At 38.3% G+C, this 19,098-nt stretch overlaps 1 protein-coding gene across 1 annotated transcript; it reads right to left on the bottom strand.

Annotated features, from left to right (window-relative positions):
• Window positions 1-893: 893 nt before the first annotated feature.
• On the bottom strand, window positions 894-18,081 carry LOC104407015 (WW domain-containing adapter protein with coiled-coil-like). Its single transcript, XM_010016171.1, has 5 exons — window positions 17,938-18,081; window positions 12,870-12,988; window positions 6,768-6,954; window positions 3,410-3,537; window positions 894-1,335 (listed from the first exon to the last, which is right to left on the bottom strand). Exons 1-5 carry the CDS (start codon window positions 18,061-18,063, stop codon window positions 1,266-1,268), a joined length of 630 nt encoding a protein of 209 aa, XP_010014473.1. The 5' UTR covers window positions 18,064-18,081; the 3' UTR covers window positions 894-1,265.
• Between the last annotated feature and the right edge of the window lie 1,017 nt (window positions 18,082-19,098).

Here is a 19,098-nt window from a genome sequence, read left to right as displayed (position 1 = left end):
ATATCAAGACAGGTAAACCAGGAGTTAACATATGACAACTGTTGGGGAGGTGTCTTAAATCATTCTTGTTGAATTTTATATTTCATTAAATATTTTATACACATTTTCCTGTTTACAAGTTTTAAACAAAACCTTCCTTGAGGAATTATTTAAGTACAAAAATGTTCAACAAGAACAGTTCTAATAAAGAATCCCCAAACAGACCAAATTTTAACGTGTGTTGACCAAAGGAAATGAAAACCAGTGTTTCTTTGTTTTAACATGTTTATTACAACAGATACAATTCACATCTGACTAGCTTTTTTTCCTCTTTCCCCTCCCACAACCATGTTAACATGTTCATTGGGCTATTTCCTTATATTTGAGCAAGTAATGTACTTTCAGCACACATGCCCAGCAGTACTATAAGTCCATTCTTACAGGGTGCAAATGGAAATACGTTTCAATAATTTATACAAACAAGTGGGTTATGCTCAATCACTGCAATTTTAAGCTACTGTACACAGGAATGAAAAGATTATAGAAAAAGTGCCATAGCAACAGTGCCTTAAGAAAAGAGAAAATTAGAAGCATTAAAAAACTGATAAAATCAGATTTAGGATTTCACGGGGAAATGGAACACAGAAAATGAAAAACATTTCTCTGTAAAACAGAAATGGAGAAGCACTGCTCTCGGTTCGGTGCAAGTGTGGAAACAGTTGTTTCATGATATTTTGTACATTACCCAAGTTGTTGCAGCCTTAGACACAGATCGCCTGGCGCTTGCATTGAATTTTAGGAAATGCAAAATTTCTGAACGATAAATTAACTAAAAAAAAAAAAAAAATAAAAGAAAAAAAAAAACGGGGCAAAAACAAAAAAAAAAAAAAAAAAAAGGGGGCAAAAAAAAAAAAAAAAAAAAAAAAAAGAAAGCTAATTTTGCAGACAGGTTTACATGTAAAAGGCTAGGTATTTAGCCACCTCAGCATTGATTAGTTTTGGATGTCTAAGCTCTGATACACATGGCTTCCCATGGCTTCACTCTACAAAACATATTTACAACGTGAAGAATACATCTACAAGAAATCTACATTTCAAGGGTTTTACAAATCATCCTTGTATCTTTCCCCTGAATTTGACTCCCTCCTGTCCCCTTCCCCATGTCAACTTTTTTCTGCCCAGCTCAACGGTCCAAAGTCTACTCAAATGCAGCTCAAAAGTGTTAAGACTGGGCAACAGTTTAATAGTTCCTGTACTCAAAACCATGTGCAATTGTTTACAACTTTTCACACCATGAAGGAATTCTGATTCTTTAGCTTTTCAAGTTCTTTAATTTGTTGCCTCAAAAATAGTATCCTGCAAGAAAAAAAGAAATAAATTAGTATAAACATTTCCAGTATACAGATATTAAGTATTTACATACATAGTTCTGTAATTTCAGTGAACGATACCATGCTCCTTAGTTCTATTAATAAAATCCAGATTTTTTTAAAGTCCCAAATCTGTTCAATCACCTACAAACACTGTATGCAGATGCAGAGACCTGCTGTGTTTGATACCGTAGTTCAGAAAATTAAGTCGCCTATATTTCATCATGACTGATACACACTTATGGTTAAGCCTGCTCTTCATCTGAATTTAACTCCCAGAAAAAGCAGGATACTGCAAGACTACACTGAATATTCTGAGGTATGGTACTGTGCCTGTGTCATAAAGTTTTCCAGACTGTACAAGAACCCAAAGCACTCATGAATCTTTTTTAAAGAAGTAAGTTTTCTTTTAGGTGCAACGCTTTTTTTTAACTATTTGTCTCTGTGGCTAGTGGTAGTCTCTAGTTACAGTAAGCTGAATCTCAAAATACCCAATCATAAAAAGGCAAGAAAAGAAGTCGTAACTACACCTGGCTTAGAAATTCCCTTATGCGTTTTCCCCCTTCTACTGACATAAACAATTACTGTGATTAATGAGTATTTGGTTTACATAACTATTTCCCATAATTTTTAATGAATATTTTCAAACACCTTTTCATGATGCTGAAGTGTAATGCAAGCATGTGGAATTAAGAAAAATATTCAAGGAAAGCTGAAGTTTCATATAAATATTCTATGACATCTGAAGCAAATTCAATTGATGCAGAAAAAGCATCTACTATCAGCTTTGATAATCCCATCATTTGCAAAAGCCTCCCCCCACCAACTTATTACTTATGCCATGTATTCCACATCTTTGGGATTGCAGCAAAAATAAAAGATACATGTTATCATAGACTCAAAGTCATAATATCCATTGATATCCATTGTCCATTGACAGCTTAAGGATAGCCAGTATACAAGAAGCAAGGTGCTATTTAGTGACCTGAACAATGATATCTGACAAGTTATTTCAGCTCAAATGTGCACCCAGACAGAAATGAAACCTTAGCAAATAAAACCTGTAGGAAACCAAGCAGTTCATTAAAGACACTACAGAAATTTAAATTTATATAATGAAGTATGAATAAAATTTCAGAAAGAACAGATATTTTCGGTTATTAGAAAAGATTTACAAATATATTATAGCCTGCTTCTGACTAAAGGATTGTTTTACTAACTGCCAAAAAGCAAGAACTTCTAGAATAAAGATAGTTATTTAAACAGTGTGCATTGCTACTAAAGCAGCTTAAAACAGTAAATCAGATTCGCTGTAATGTGACTCAATAGGTGGGATAACATCATTCAAAAGGGAAACTGAATATGAAAATGGATTTAGGATCATGACTACTAGTGAAAAGTTTCAGCATATATAAGTCTAAACGTTTCAACCTTGCACAACAGTCTTCAACAACATGTCTGTGTATTGCTTCAGTGTTACACAGAAGGCCTGTTATTAATGATTTACGAAGCAGAAGTCTACTTAGTTATAATCAATGTCCCACTAAAGAACCCAAAGATCTTCTCAGATGACTCCTAAGTAAAAACATTAATTCTCCCTTAGTTTGTGATATCTACCACATCTGTTCATACTTGCTCTGGCTTTAGACCTACCAAATGTCTCATACAAACTGTAGTGTTTAAGACTAGTATAAGCCATGCGGAAGTGTACCTATGAGATCTATGCATCATGTATGGACAGATATTTTACAAGTAAGATGAACTAGGAGGAGTTATTCTGTTTTTCATAATGCACTAATGTATCTGGAAAGGTACTACTTTACTAAGTGAAAATACATACAGAAGATGCATATCTGGTTCTATTCACTGAAAACTAAGAGGTATCTGTGTCAGAAACAGGTGAAATGTACGAAGGGAAGACAGCTTGCACACCTGGGAAGTATTAGCATACTTACAAAGTCATCAGCAAATATAGCTCACGCAAAACAATGCCAGAATGGGAATCAAATCCCACCTTGAAAGCTACCATTTTTTAAAATAAACAGAGAGCACACACTTACCTTTGCTCACGCAAAGTTGCTTGAATTTCACATACTCGAACTAAAGACCTTAAATTCTTTAATTCAGTACAAATTTCTGACATATGGACACTTCCCATGTTATGGGCTTCCTCACGTAATCTTGATGCCTGCAATGGTCACAAATAAAGGTTAGGATTTTGAATCATGCATTGGAAACAAGTGGTTGTTGCCAGAGAACTGCTGGATAAGTGTCTTGAAACAACAAAGAACTCTTAACTTCAAAAGAGAGTATTAAATCAGAAGTACATTAAATTCTCTACAAAAGCCCGTTTAGAATCAGAAATGAACAAAACTGGCTGCCAAGAGAACATCTAACCCAGGACCATGCTACGGCAGGGATGGTTTAGATTTTCTTGATCCTAGCAAACATTTACCCAACCATCTTGAAAGACAGACATGACAGGCTCCATGTTTCCACAGTTACTTGTTCAAATATTTAAGTCTCCATCCACTATTTCAATGGCAGACTTCAATTTCCCATCCAAATTAAGCCTTACTGACAAAACCCCCAATTGAATGCCATCTTCTTTCCAGCTACCTTATACAGGAAAAACCCCACAACTTTGCAACCCTCTTCAGGTTCTCTTCCATTATTTTAATATCCCCACTTAGTCAAGTGGAGACAAGCAGAAATTTAAGTTTAGAAGGTATGACCTATCCAAAACTTGTGCATTGCTTAAAGTCTTGTCATTGAACTGGATAAATGACTCTAAAGAATTCCTCGACAGCACCAAGGGGACTAGTGTAATTACTCTGAGGTCCTGTGTATAAATAAAGAAATAAAGTGGATTTCTTGCAAGTGGCACACCAAAGGAAAAAAAACAAAACAAACCAAAACATACAATCATAGAATCAAATTGTTTCAAATAAAGCTTTCCCTGTAGTCTTACTGTTTAGCAATGTTATTCTCTGCTGTACTGGGTCTGGCTGGGATGGAGTTAATTTTCTTCATAGCAGTCCATATGGTGCTATGTTTCGGACTTGTGACCAAAACAGTGTTGATAACACACTGATATTTTAGCTATGTCTGAGCAGTGCTTACACAGCATCAAGGGTTTCTCCCTTTCTCTCTCTGCTTCTCCCCCAGGAAACAGGTTGTGGCTGGACAAAAGGCAGGGAAGGAACAAGGCTGGGACAGCTGACCTCAACTGACCAAAGCAATATTCCATACCACAGAATGTCATTCTCAGCAGTAAAACTGGGGGGCAGCTTTCCAGGGGTTGCCACTGTTCAGGGACTGGCTGGAGATAAGTGACTACTTTTGCATCACTCCCCACCCCACCCTTTACTTATTAAGTTGCCTTTTACTCATAAGTTTTCTCACTTTTGCCCTTCCAATTCTCTCCCCCATCCTACTGGGGGACAGTGAGCAAGCAGCTACTTAGCTGCCTGCTGGGGTTAATCCACGTCTTCTGAAGTACATGTACACTTGATCTTTCTCCCCAGAAATAATGGTATTTAGTCCAGGTTTTCATCAATTCTGGCATTTGTCCAGTTCAAAGAAGCACGCGTTCTAATACCCTACATTAAAAGTTTCCTTTTCTGGAGTGTGCTGACATCCGGGAATACCTTGGTCTCCAGTAGGGCATCATTTTGCGTTTCCTCCCTACACACCTCTACCTACAATTCTGTTTCTCACATTCCTTAAAGATAAGACAGTTATGTAGATTCTTTTCTAATTAACCACATTACTGGACTGTTTTCCAGTTTTCCATATTAACTGCTAAGATTCTGAGAGAGAACTGCTAGTGGCTCAAGTATTGGTTTAGCTACTAAGTACTGCACAGCACATTTCAAGTCTGACAGCTTTAACACATACCTGTCCCAGCTCACCTTACTTACTTATTTTTCACTTTACTCTGGCATGCGCTTTTATGCTCTAATTCCAATTAAGCTCTGCATCTGGTTAGAAATCTGGAGAAACCACAGCACTGAAGTTTAATCTCTTTGCTTTCAACCTAGCTTACCTTCTTCACTATGTATTGCTCTTACAGTTTCATTCACTTTTTCTTTTATAGCAAATACCTCACTTAAGTTCTTCAACTGTAACTATTCAAAACTATAAACAACATTGTCAAGTGAAATCACATGAAAGAGCAGACAGGACAATACAGCATGTAACGCATGACACGTAGGTAAAAGTATCCAACTGACTACACAACCACCTAGCGTTAGCTGGTTTTAAAAATAAAATCTCTTTATTACTGATAGCAGGACAAAAATATAAGCTATCAATTGTAAAAATCTGTATTTTCTGCATTAAAATATATGCAAATTCAGTACACAGTGAAAATAACACTATCAAAACTACGGGTCAAAGACATAGAGAGAAGTGGCTATGCTGCACCATTTCCTTAAACATACATTCCACAGCAATAGTTCAGTCATTTGACTCAGTACAGGTGGTAATGCCTTAAAATTAGATTTAAAAATTAATGAAAAGAAATAAAACAAGAACCCCAGAGTCCAAATAGGGTATCAGTCTAGACTACACTTTTAAGAGTCATTTTGCAGCTACTCCCAAAAGTCTCCAGTGTAGGCTTGAGCCAGCATGCAACCACTCTTCAAAAGACCAAAGTAAACTGGGCTAGGTAAGATTAATATCCTATGCTGACTGTGTCAGACAGGGCTGCCTGTGAAAGGACTTGAACTAGACTCAATAACCAATACGGTTCCTTTGAGTGATACATTCCAAGCAGCTGACATGCATCCAGTTTCCCTGTATTACCACAACAAGATAGGTTTCATGCAGTGAAGTTATAAAATACGGATGGCAACTCTACTGGATTTCCCATTATGTAAGAATAGCCGAAATTCAGTCTGAGCCATCTACATCATCTTAAAAATTGAGTACAACAAACAAGGCAGAGCTCCTTTTTCACTGTGTAGAACTAACAACTCAGTGACTCAAACTGTGGAGTAGTCTCAAAGAGTTTAACTCTGTCACCTAATTCATAACATTTTCCACATAACAGAAATATCATTATTATAAAAAATCTGTTGAAATTTATATTCTTTGTAAATTTAAACAGAACTTTGTCAGTAAGAAAACAGTTATGAGGATAGCTATTCATCTGAGAGAATTTCAAAAGCTCTGGTATTTTAAGCAAGACTAAAAATACTCAACTGCTAAATGGCAATCACATGTAACACCCACAGGTCTGGCCTAATCTCTCTTCCCCTCTCCTTTTTTCTGGCTAAGGCCAAGCAGCAGGGGAGTTTTGAATACCTGATTCCTATAAAATTACCTAACTCCTAGAAAAAGCAACCAAAGAAAATCAGATTTTAAGCTACACATTTTGTACTATCACAAGGAACAAAGCACCAGTGTACTCACCTGCTTTTCTGCATGGTCTGCAGGCCAGCCTTGAACATGCTTTATAAGGTTTTCATTGAAGTGTGCTGCTAGCGTAGGTGTTAATGAACAAGTGGGTCGTACAGATGTATTCTGCGGTGCAGGTGTTGAATTTGATGCACTAGTGCTAGAGGTATGATTTGGACCTGGTGATGGGCTTCTCTGACTACTAGGAGAATCAGAAAAAAAAAAAAAAAAAAAAAAAGTGAGCATTAAAAATGCATATGTAAACCTATAAGGATATAAACACTTAAAATTCATTGCTTCCAGCCACAAAAATACATAAAGCATTTAAACCACAAGTAAATACTTCCAATAGCCCAAATCTGTGCTGGTCTTCCACAAACAACCTACTTGCATGGAACTGTTTGAGTGCTACAATGTAACAGGGGTTGTTTGCTTGTATGGGAGGGGCCTTTTTAAGAATCCCATCTCTTTTTATGTCTGACTAATCCACAAGAACTCTCGTACTCCCAATTTGCAAATACTCATCCTCCAACTTACACTTGGATGGTAAACTCTCTACGTAAAGTAGGTTTTTTTTGTTTCACCTTATCACTTCTCTCAACAAAGCGATGATATACAACCTGAACAGCTATTAAGCTACAGAAATTCCCCCAAAATATGCAAAACCCACTGATACTTAATTTTATTTTCCCTGTGTCCAGAAACCCAGGTATCAGGGACAGCCTGATCCAACCACATCCGACACAACTGTCAGAGCTGCGTCTGCACAGTTCTGCTACATGTAGAGTTCATAGCTGTTCTCTCATTTCTGTATTATCAGCAATAGAAAACTCCACAGCAACTTTTCCCAGCATCGAAAGAGCTATTTGGTGTATCACTTTTTTTAAAGGATAAGAACGTGGGGGGTTGTCTCCTCCCTGTAAGCACTGCCATCTAGGTGATACGATCTTCTACGAAACTGGAATTTGTGCTGGGAGGAATATATAACCCATGGTGAGGAAGCTTAGAAACTAGCATTTCAGCACGTGACCTTTTCTACTCTTCCATCCTTGGCAGCAGTTGTCCAATCACACCCTCCACCTCCCATAGAGAGGGGCTCTCTTTTTCTATTTTGCTAAGAAGGAGTGGGAGCAGCACTAGTTACCCATGTGAACAAGGACAGGTCAGGATGAAAAGTATGCCCTGTCCTCCCCACCCATGTAAGGGAAGACAAAGAAATAATCTCGAGTAGGACAGAAGAACATCACTACCATCCTAACAATGATGGCACCTCACAGTTAAGATGTTCTTTGGCACTACATATATTGAGAAATGGTAATACTACCTGTGCAAGTATGTAGCATTTACTTGTAAGATTATGTTTACAATCACTTTTCCACTGGGATCAGCTTTTTAAACACAGGCCAGAATTTCAGCCTATTTCTTAAAACTTTCTTACTACTTGCCTGCAAGTGATATAAAGTAACACAAACAAAAAAAAAATTTTTGAGAGGAATTTTAATTCATCACCTAATCTACCCCCTTAAGGACTGAAAACATCCTAGCAAAACGCAACTACCTTTACAGTCCCAATGCCCAGCCATTTATCCTAATCACTCACAGTTGAAAAGTATTACACAGCAGGTTTCCAAACAAACAGCCAACAAATTAGGTACAGCACACTGCTCTGCAGCATCAAAGACTTTAATCCCATTCCTTTCAGTACCCCCAAACTTGCTTAAAGCCTTAGAATATTTAAAAAAAAAAAAAAAAAATGTTAGCAGGCAGCTTTATTAGGAGTTGTATACATAATTTTCCCTTGATTTCAGGCAAAAGTTTCAAAAGGAATATATGATGTAATGGGAGGTAGGGGGTGGGGAAAGAAAGTATTCTTTGGCTTTTGGTTTTGTGCTCTGAGTTCTCTTTGGTAATTGGCTCAACTACTTCAAAACCACTTAAAAGTGCAAACACTTAACTGTAAAAATGTTCAACTGATTAGGGAAAAAAAAGGCATTTAGATTTTGAAGCTGGAGTGGAAACTAGCCAAGAACGTGAAAGGCAACAAGGGCTGTACATCAGGGCAAATCAAAGGTTAAGGAACAGGTAAGTTGCCCGTCTCAAGGCAAGGAGACCTAGAAATAAAGGACATGAAAAAGGCCAGGATAGCCAGTGACTTTCTTTTGCCTGGGGTTTTTAGGGTGTAGGCTGCCTTCAGGCCTCCCACATGCCCAAGCACATCAGAATCAGTGTGAGTAAAGTATTATCTACAGGCAAGGACGAAGTTAAGGAAGGAGTTAAGCCAACTGGACATACGTCCATGCAACCAGATGGTATGCACACAAGGGAAATCAGGGAACTGGCCAGTATAACTCAGATGCTGCATCATCTTGAAGCACGCATGGTGAGCAGGCAAGTTTCCTGATGATGGGGAGAAAAAGCAAATAATGCCATCTTCAAGAACAAGGACAACAACCTGGGAAACTACAGGCCAGCCAACCTTAATTTCTGGGAAAGTTATGGCGCAAGTCTTCCTGGAAGAGGTTCCAGCTGTATGAAAGATTAAAAGGCAAAACAAGAGCCAGCACAGATTTACCAAGAGGAAATTAAGCCAGATCAACCTCACTGACTTCTATAATGAGATGACTAGCTCAGAGGGTAAGGGTAAACTAGCAATGTTGTCTACCTTGAGTTCAAACTTCACTTATCCAGTCCATATTTCATGTGCAAGACAGGTGGAAAACTCAGTGAACTGTTGGGCTAAAAGACTCCAGTCAGCACAGTAAAAACACCAATCAAAAGCACCAGCGAGTGCTCTGCTTCACTGATTAATAATGAGGCCAATACTGTTTAACATCTTTATTTAAAGCCTGGAGAGGGGCACACAGTGCACCTTCAAGTGAGTCTGCAGGTGACACCTACTTACGGGAAGCAGTCGATATGCTAGAGGGTAGACTGCTTTCATAAGTACCTGAATGGGCAGCCAGAAGCCAAGTCCAAAAAAGGCAAGTGCAAAGTCCTGTACCTGGGGTGGAATAACCCCATGGAACAGCACAGGCTGAGTGGATAGAAAGCAGCTTTGCAGAGAAGGACCTGAGAATCCTCGTGCACAACTTAATGTAAGTCAGCAATGTACCCCTATGGCAAAGCAGGCCAAGCACATGCTGGGCTATATTAGCAAGAGTGTGGTTGAAGTAAGCAGTTCCTCTCTTCTCTTCACAGCTTGAGATCCACAGTACCTGGAGCACTGTGTAATGGGTAGCCCAAAACCATACAAGAATTAAACTGCTACACAAAAGGAATCCAGAAGAGGACCACACAGATGACAAGCGGGCTGAAGCATATGCTGTATCGGGAGAAGCTAGAAGTTTATTTAGCCTGGAAAAGAGAAGGCTGAGGGAAGGGCACTGAAGGATCTTCTTAGCGCTTTTAACTACCTATGGGGTGAGCAGACAGCCAGGCTATTTTCAAAGATGCACAGTGACAGGACAAGGGGTAGAGACACAAGCTGCAACAGAGGAAACTCTTCATTACACAGAAGGAAAAAAAACATTTCACCATAAGGGTAGTCAAACAGAAGAAGATGCTCAGAGATATTAAAAAAAAAAAAAAAAAAAAAAAAGTCACCTGAACAATGCTCTTAGAAATTCAAACTTTGAGTCCTACTTTGAGTTGGGACTTGGACTAGATCAAAACTACAAGACTCTTCCAACTGAAATTATTCTCTTTCTATGTATTCATACAGGACCAGCATACTGATGGTGCAGAGAAAGACTGAATTAGTGTTAGCTAAGCAGAACTGAGGTATCACCTTCAATGCTTATTTACGTTCTAATAGGATAAAAGTTCCCCTATGACTTGCCTCCATTCTTTTTATCAACCTGGCTTCTCTGACTCCTACTTCATCAGTAAAAATCACTTTCATACATCAGAAACATTTCAGGAAAATAAAATCTGTGAGTTTCATATAAAAAGATAAAGCTGTATTTTAATTATGAATAAAATGCACTGTCATAAAATATCCTAGCACCTCTGTGTCAGCAGCAGGGGGAGCTACGAATGCAGCAATGATAGGAACTACTCCTGTTTTTTTTACATGGTTCAATAAAGCCAAATACCCAGCTGAGCTGCTGGTTAAATCAAAACCTGACTATGCAGAGGTAACAGAATGCTTCCAGAGAGGCAAACACCATCTGTACAAGATTATGAGACCAGGATGGCTCTGAAATATACTACTACAAAATACAAACTCTTACAGCCTACAAAACCCAAAAAACACCTTCCCCTCCAGCAGTTTAGCATTTTCTAAGGTAAAGGAAAAATATCCCCAGTCCTTTCCGGAAAAAATTATGGAAGCATTCATTTAATTCCACTTTAAAGTCACCATAATTCATGGCAGGTCTTTGCAATCATCTCTTACAAAAAGACTCACTGTATGACTACGTAGCATTCATTTCCTAAATTCACATGACTGAAACATTTACAACTTTAAAAGTTATCAACAGCTACTGACATATTTCTTAGACAATGCTTCCTCCCAAACAAGTTAAAGTTTATTTTAGCTCCATTTGCTTAAAGTTTTTAATAACAGTAAAAGCAAAGAAAATCTAGTTGTGATTAACTCTGTATATAAGCTGTAGAAAAATGCAACCTTAATTCATACAGCCTCTATTTGGACTCCCTGTCCATAGTTCAGGTTGCTAAGCTGCTGTTCATTCCTATAAAAAAAGTAAAGGGAGTTAGCCCCAAGAGCAGTCCCTCATCCGACTGACTGCTTTCACATAGAAAGGAGTAATCTGTTCTCTATCAATTCAGAAATACTGCCCAGACTCAGAAAATCTTTTGCAGATAAGTAAATCTACATCTGATCTGGCCCGTTTTCATTCAACTCCACTACACTGTACAGAATAAAATACCAGTTGCACAGCTTATTCCAAAACATCTGTTCCTTCACCTTCTATTTATTTGCAAATAAGAAACTTCTAAAAGATAGAAACACATGAACTGCTGATGCACAACATGCCACAGTTACAAACGTAACTATTTGGAAGATACAGGATACTAAACAATATGGTCACAGTATCTTTGATACTGGCCTTCACACTCTTCTCTATTTGCGCCCTAACTCTTCCTCAAATACAGGACAATGCTACCTGCATGATGCCTCTACTTCAGCGGTACAGATGCTGGGATAAACTCAGCTTCCCTCCTCCAGCAAAATGCTGATGCCATGTGAACTAATGGTTTGCAGAGGGCCAGTGGGTGCCTAAGGGAACTCAGTGTGGGTAATGGTTATGCCAGAGTAGGAAGTCCTATAGCCTTAAGTGAGGGTGGGGTATGGATCAGCAGGCCAAAATGCCCACCAGCATCACTTCACACAGACTCCAGGCCATAGTGAATGTTTCTAAGAATTAGACTATCTTTCTAAGCAAGATTTCCTATGGGGAAAAGGTGATCAGTAAAGGACAAAAGGGTCTGTGACTGAGAGCTGTCCCCCAAAACCTCACCATTCCTTATAAAAAAGTCTAATGCCCCTATTAGAAAGGTCTAGCTGGTTGTTAATTTATTTTTGGTTAATTTATTTTTGTACTGTAATTCAGAAATATCTAAACGCTATCCATAGTTACTAGAGATTGAAGCTGGTACTCTACATCTTTTTTCTACCCATAGAAGAAAATGAATTGTACGTCAGACATCTGCCAAAGATTAGAAGTGTAAGACAGCCAACATTAAAGACTCAAAAACTTCTGACCTGCTTCTGTTTACACCCTCAAACTGAACATCACAGTGTCTCCATAAACCCAGGACACGAAGCAAATCAGAGTTAAAGCTTTTAATCCCATAACTGCATAGAAAGAAATGAAACCTCCAAACTCAGAAATCACAATACATGGAATCGCTTGCAAAATTTACTCCAGAGTGGCTGGCAGAAATGTGAATTCTGTTTTGCTTCTGTGAATGGAACTCTAATGGTGGTCCTCAAACAGCAGATTAGCTCTGGTAGATAATATATGAGCTCTGTTAAAAAAGGTATTTAGCTGCATCCTCTAAATCGTATGTTTAATAGGCCAAAGAAACCACAAACTGCAGTGTATACAACACACATTAGATCCAGAGAAAAAAAGAAGGATTTCAATATACCTTGAGCGCTGAAGACTTCGTGGGGAAGCAGGCTCATGACCTGCCTGCTTGTCAGCTATTACCGGCTGCTGAGGTGCTGCCTGTGAAGCTGGTCCTTGTTTAACACCTGGAGTAGCAACCTGGAAAGTTCAGAAATTCGTTAGATTTCCTCCACAACAAATGCCAAGTGTAAGAACCAAAGGAAACCACAGAAATCACAAGTTATAAGTCCAGTGGGGCTTCTGCTACGAGGTCTTCTGTTGACAGAACTTTTATACTCTTCACACAGTGCCTTTTTTTTAAATAAATCCCCTCTAGTTCACAGCTGTGAGAGACAGCTTTTATAACTGAAATAGAAAAGAGTCCTTAACAGACATAATAGAAGCAAATTTAGATCTGACTTGTCAAAATATTGCAAGTTTATTAGGTAAAATAGCTTAACTCAATCTCATTTTTAACCACATCTTCCATGTAAGCACTAAGCTCCCTTTCAACCTCAGAAGAACTGTCATTATCCAAATAAAAATTTTCACTTAAAAAGTTAAAAGTTCCCTACTTGAAAACATATTACACAATGCTAAGAGCAGAATCAGGTCATAACTGTATGGTAACAGCTCTATCAGAAAAGGAAAAAAAACCTAAAGCATATTTTTCAGTTTGCTACTCTTCCTTTTCAACTGTTCTGTCAGACTAATGAATGACTAATAAAAAGTCACCAGGTTTTTTTTGGTTTTTTTTTTTTTTTTTGGTAGGACACATTCACACTAAAGATATTAAGACACCAGCAGTGAGATATGGTCTTTTTAATGTGATTCCTGAACTACAACAGGATGAAAAGTGTGGAATATACTAGTGTCTAAGTTACCGAAAGTGGAGTTCAAGATATTTTTTTTGCCCCATAATCTGCCTACCTCTGTCCCTTCTTAAGTACACACAAAAGAGGAAGCAGCTCCAATATTTATTCCCCACTCTGGAAAAATCAAGTGAATAATTTTAAGAAAGAGAGAGGGAAGAAAAATGAGCTCTAGGGATCCATAAAGAGAACAATATAAATCAGGCAGCCTGCCTGGCATTTGTTAACGTAAAGCTGGTGTAGATTACTAACTAGTGGTCATTTGGACCTCTAGAAATTCCCTCAGTTTCAGAAAAAGACTTCTGTGAAACAAACCACAGAGGGCAAGTTAGACAGTATCTGCTAAAGTAAATGCAAGACATAACTTCACTTTTTAAATATACAGAAAATCTTAATGTAATCTTGAACTTAAGAGGAAAAGCCACCTTTTAAAATCATTACCAAAAGACAAAAAAAATAAATCTGAATAGCACATGAAAAGTCATGGTTCTGGAAAGATAAAGCAAGATCATTTTACGATCACTTACTGTGTTGAAATCAACAGGATTATACAGCTGGGGAAGGAGGGAGGCAGGGCAAAACAGGAGTTCATAAATTAGTTTATGGAAAAAAACAAAACCCCAACAACAAAAAAAAACCAAAAGCCAAACCCCAAAGTATCTTTATGAAATGTATGATGTGAAAAACTTCTCTACTAATGCCTGAATTTTGCTCACCCTGTGAACAGACGTAACTATGGAGGCTGTACGAACAGAAGGAACAATTTCAAAAGCAAAGTCCATCGGAGATAATACAATCACCTGGCAGATCCAAACTGGAAAATTAACCAGCTTCTTGGCTGGTAAAAATAAAACCAAAAACAGATTGTAAAGAAAAAGTGGGATTTGTGAGATAAATGATCCACAAAGACTCTGAACTATTCCCTGTTTTCCAAGTGTTTCAAAGACCTTAAGTGTACCAGGATCGGAAAAATATGAAGGGCTAAATAAAAATAATTCCATAAGCTACATTCTCAGTGAGCTTGCCAGGCGTGTGTAACACGCTTTACACAGTTACAGTGCAGAATTCCAGAACAGTTGCTAACCACACAACACAGGCACAGCTAAACAGCAAAACGTAAAGCCTAGGATTCTGGAGCCTGTGATACATGAGCTGCCATGTACACACAGCACACCTCCACGCAAACATACCAGCTCGAGTTTAGAAACATTAGACACGTTCACGCAGTCCTAAGTAACAGGTTCTGCTGTGCAAATGGTGCTACACTGTTCCCAGAGCCAGCCCAAGTAACCCTGCATCTGACACTTGGCCCTGCATGCATGGTGCCAGTTCAGCTTTGTTCACACCTGCTGCATAGAAGCACCTTAAGTCAATGACCTTGTGCTCTGACACCAGTTGTGTCCTGGCACAGCACCACATCTCAATTATGCACAATTTACCTCAGACTCTTAGAACTGGATAATGTAGCCTGACTGACATATCCAAAGAAGCACTAAAACAGACATGCTCACACTGGAGCTAGCACCACCTAAATTCTCATCTCAATCCCACCTCACAGAACTGGATTATGTGAATACTGGAGGTACCTAGAAAATAGAAAGCTTTTATGCTTGTGATATCCTAGTGTAGTAAGAGTTAACTTCCTGACAGAGGGATGATAATAAAAGCTTGCCAATACATACAATAATGCACAATAGTCCCTCAGGATTAATAGCATTCCAAAGAAAAGACATTATAGTTTACAATGAGTAACTCAGAAATTTACTACACTTAACACTTTGATTGCAACCACACTGTTAAGTGCTTCAAAAATTAACCAGATGTGCAATCTCAGCTCATTGTGGTAGAAACTTAAGGAAAGATGGATTAAAATACAGTAATTTCAGAAGGTGTCACAGTATGCTCATCAAAATACAGATGTCACCACTTTCAGAAGAACTTCTATATATGTATCAATAAAACATACAATATCCTATTTTGAAAAGGTTGGAGGTGAAATCCTGCATGCCAAGTCACTAACTACAGGCAATCAAAGAGCCCTGCATGTAGTGGAGATCCTCTTATCAGACAAAGCATAAAATAACCAATACTTCTTTTTGTTGGTTTTTGAGGAGTGGCAGCATTGCTGTAGTTATGACCTGCACTAAATGCAGATCAACTCTTTTCTAAGCCCTCAAGTTTATTGCTTCGACTGAAAACCTGACGGAAGACACATTCAATGACAGCCAGTCTACCAAGACAGGCTGGCCCCACTTAAAAGACTTGTCTTCACTTTCTCTTATGGCATAGTTTACTACCATGACACCTACTTCAAAGGTATAATGCCAGCCTTTATACTGGGTGAAAGGTAGTGGGTTCCCAGTTTGTCTGCACACATGTAGGAAAACATCTGTAGCAAGCTGATAAATACTAAAGCAGCTAGGTTTATAAAACAAGGATAAATGCTTTTGTCATGATTGTAATGTACATGATAATCAGAACTTTATTTATACAGTAGAAACAGATCTTGGATTGTAGAGACCAGAACAGACCAACTTCCAGTTACTGACAATAAACAACTTAGTAAGATTCTTCCCATCTTTGTTTCAAGTCTATTGATTCTGCTGATCAAGCTATTTGATAATTTCATTCCTTGTCACCTAGCTATGGGATCCTAGTTCAGGATGCACTCTAAGGTCAGAAACAAAAGACAACTAGCAGGATTAGTACACACATGAGGCTTTCACAATTCACTGTACTATTGTCAGTCACAACAAACTGGTATCAGAGGTTCTCTTCCAAGCAGAAGATTTCAAGAAAGATGGCTGAGCTAAGGGGAGAGGGGTGCTGGGGGATGCGTGGAGTGTGGAACAGGGACTTGGGTGGGGGTGTCTGTGGAATTAGAGGCCACTGTTCTCACATCCCAGATTCCAGAATCATGCTTCTTGCGCTGGTAAGACACTACATACACTGAGCAACATACTATACTGACAGGCTGTGTTTAAATATGAGTGCCTCAATCTTGAAAGAAAGATTTGCACAATGAAGAGACAGTCAGGCTCTCGTTGCACGCAAAAAGCAAACCCCTAGGAGAGGTCCAAATCCTCCCCAGTGGACTTCTATTTTCCACAGCCAGAACAACACTGTAACTGCTAAATTTCTGTTTCTTACCTAAAAGGCACAGGAGTTTTATGCCCTGCAGCTCTAACCATCCCTACAAACTATCTTCAACATAAAAGGTTACTTTCCACCAGAGGGTGCAAATCCATAGCTCTGCCTTCAGTCCTCTTCAGTAACAAAATCCTCCTTCCTAAGAGGTCCTTGAACCCAGAATCTCTTAGCATCCTTACCCTAATATGAATCACAAGTCTTCAAACAACTACAAAGAAAACCTGTAAGGGGAAGTTCATCTTGAGTGCCTCTAATTACATCTACCTTCCCCATCTGTACACAGCAAAAGAGTCTCTGATCTGCTGGACAGAGAAAAAAATAATCTGTCTCAGCTTTGACATTATTTTTACTCAATTTCACCATTTGCAGGATATGGAATACTCAGCTCAGGTTCTACAAAAGACAGGCTTCCTCTGAAGAGTGACCTGCTAGAGGGATCACCCCAAACATACACATACAAAAGAGTAATAAAAGACAACTTAATGTTTTTTACTTTTGCTACTTTGTTTTCTACTTCATCATTAGGAAGAACCTTATGAGCTTATTCATTAGTTTCAATTGATGTTTCCTTGTCACTGATGCCATTAAGTAATTCTGAATGAATAGAGGTGAGGGGGCAGGAAGGGAAAGGGACATAATGTTACTGACTTTGTAAACACTGAGAACATTTCCAAAACAAATTTGAAACTACATCAAGTCATCTTCTCCAAGAATTTCTCTCCCATTCTAAAAATCTTTTATTTGCTAAAGTCTAGAGAACTGCATCAGCTGTTGCCTTTGGAGTAAGTTTTTGTTTTCATTTAAATTTGTTAAAATACTGATCTCTTGGTAGTATCTCCAGACTGCATCTGAAGCAAGCAAAGTATTTTTAAAAACAGAAGAGTGTACCAGAATTGCATACTAGAGTTGTACAGCAAGAATACAGCCAAGTAGTTGCTTCCAGTTGTTTCTGGTTATATTGGGAAAGATAACATGCATATTATATCATCCTATATATAACTGTCAGGACACGGGTTTAACAACAGCAATACTTACTACTTGTAACAGTTTCTTACTACAATATGACATAAATCAAAAGGAGCTTACCTTTTGCTGCGATGATACCGGTGGCGTAGTCATCAAGGGTTTAAGCGGAACGGTGTTAGTCTGAGGCGTGCTTATTCTTGGAGATACGTATGATCTTGGTGATGAGGCATCAGATGTTAAAGACATTGGAGACTGATTAGATGGCTGAGCTATAAGGAAAAAAAAAAGAAAGATTCTTTTAAATAAACCGTATCCTATCTTAAATGTGAATTAAGATTTGGTTTTGGTACTTTGGAGAATACACAAACATATTCACCTTGAGACTGCTGGGTGGGTGAACAACTGGAACAATCAAAAGTTCATCAACAATCCTAATTTAAGAATCCTATTTTCCCCAAACCCTCCACTTATAAAACTTGAAGGGAAGGAGAAAGAGAAGAAGCTATTATGCAATGCTTCTTACAGATGAAAAGCCTAAATTAGTTTCATTTGTGATTCCTATTTTAGAGTGCTCAACCCAACTGAACTGAAAGAATGAACAATAGTTTGTCTAGAAACCTACTCACCCATTCTAGGCATCTACCAACAACCCCCTGCCCATGTTTTAATTACTGGTTAAAAATCAGCATGAGCATAATACAGCTTACCTACTCAATAACATTTGTTGTTTTGGTTTAAATTTCTAGCTTTATTATGTTACAAACTAAAATTTATTGAAGACACCTGAAGGAATATCTTGCTTGGAAGCTGTGAAATACTATTTACAGAAGACTGCACAAAACTCCCTACCAGACAGAATAAACTTTCTTTTACAAATTTAAGGCCAACCCTAATAGTCACAGTTGCGCAATATTACAAGGGTGTTGAACTAAGGAAAAGTTGTGGTTCAAATTGGACATTAAATAACAACTAATTAAGGTTCAAAATAAGTTAAGAGGGTCTCACGGATGTTTCACATTACTTGCATAGTTATGTAACATAATCCATGGGTCCTGAAGGAGCTGGCGAATGAAGTTGCTAAGCCACAGTCCATCATATTGGAAAAATCATGGCAGCCAGGTGAATTTCCTGATGACTGGAAGAAGGGTAATATAACCCCCATTTTCAAGAAGGGGAAGGTGGAAGACCCAGGGAACTACAGACCAGTCAGTCTCACCTCTGTGCCTGGCAAAATCTTGGGAGTAGAGTCTCCTGGAAAGCATGCCGAGACACATGAAAAAC

The sequence above is a fragment of the Nestor notabilis genome, unplaced genomic scaffold, assembly GCF_000696875.1.
Source record: "Nestor notabilis isolate BGI_N333 unplaced genomic scaffold, ASM69687v1 scaffold33086, whole genome shotgun sequence".
NCBI lineage: Eukaryota > Metazoa > Chordata > Aves > Psittaciformes > Psittacidae > Nestor > Nestor notabilis.
This window is presented reverse-complemented; position numbering and strand designations above follow the sequence as displayed.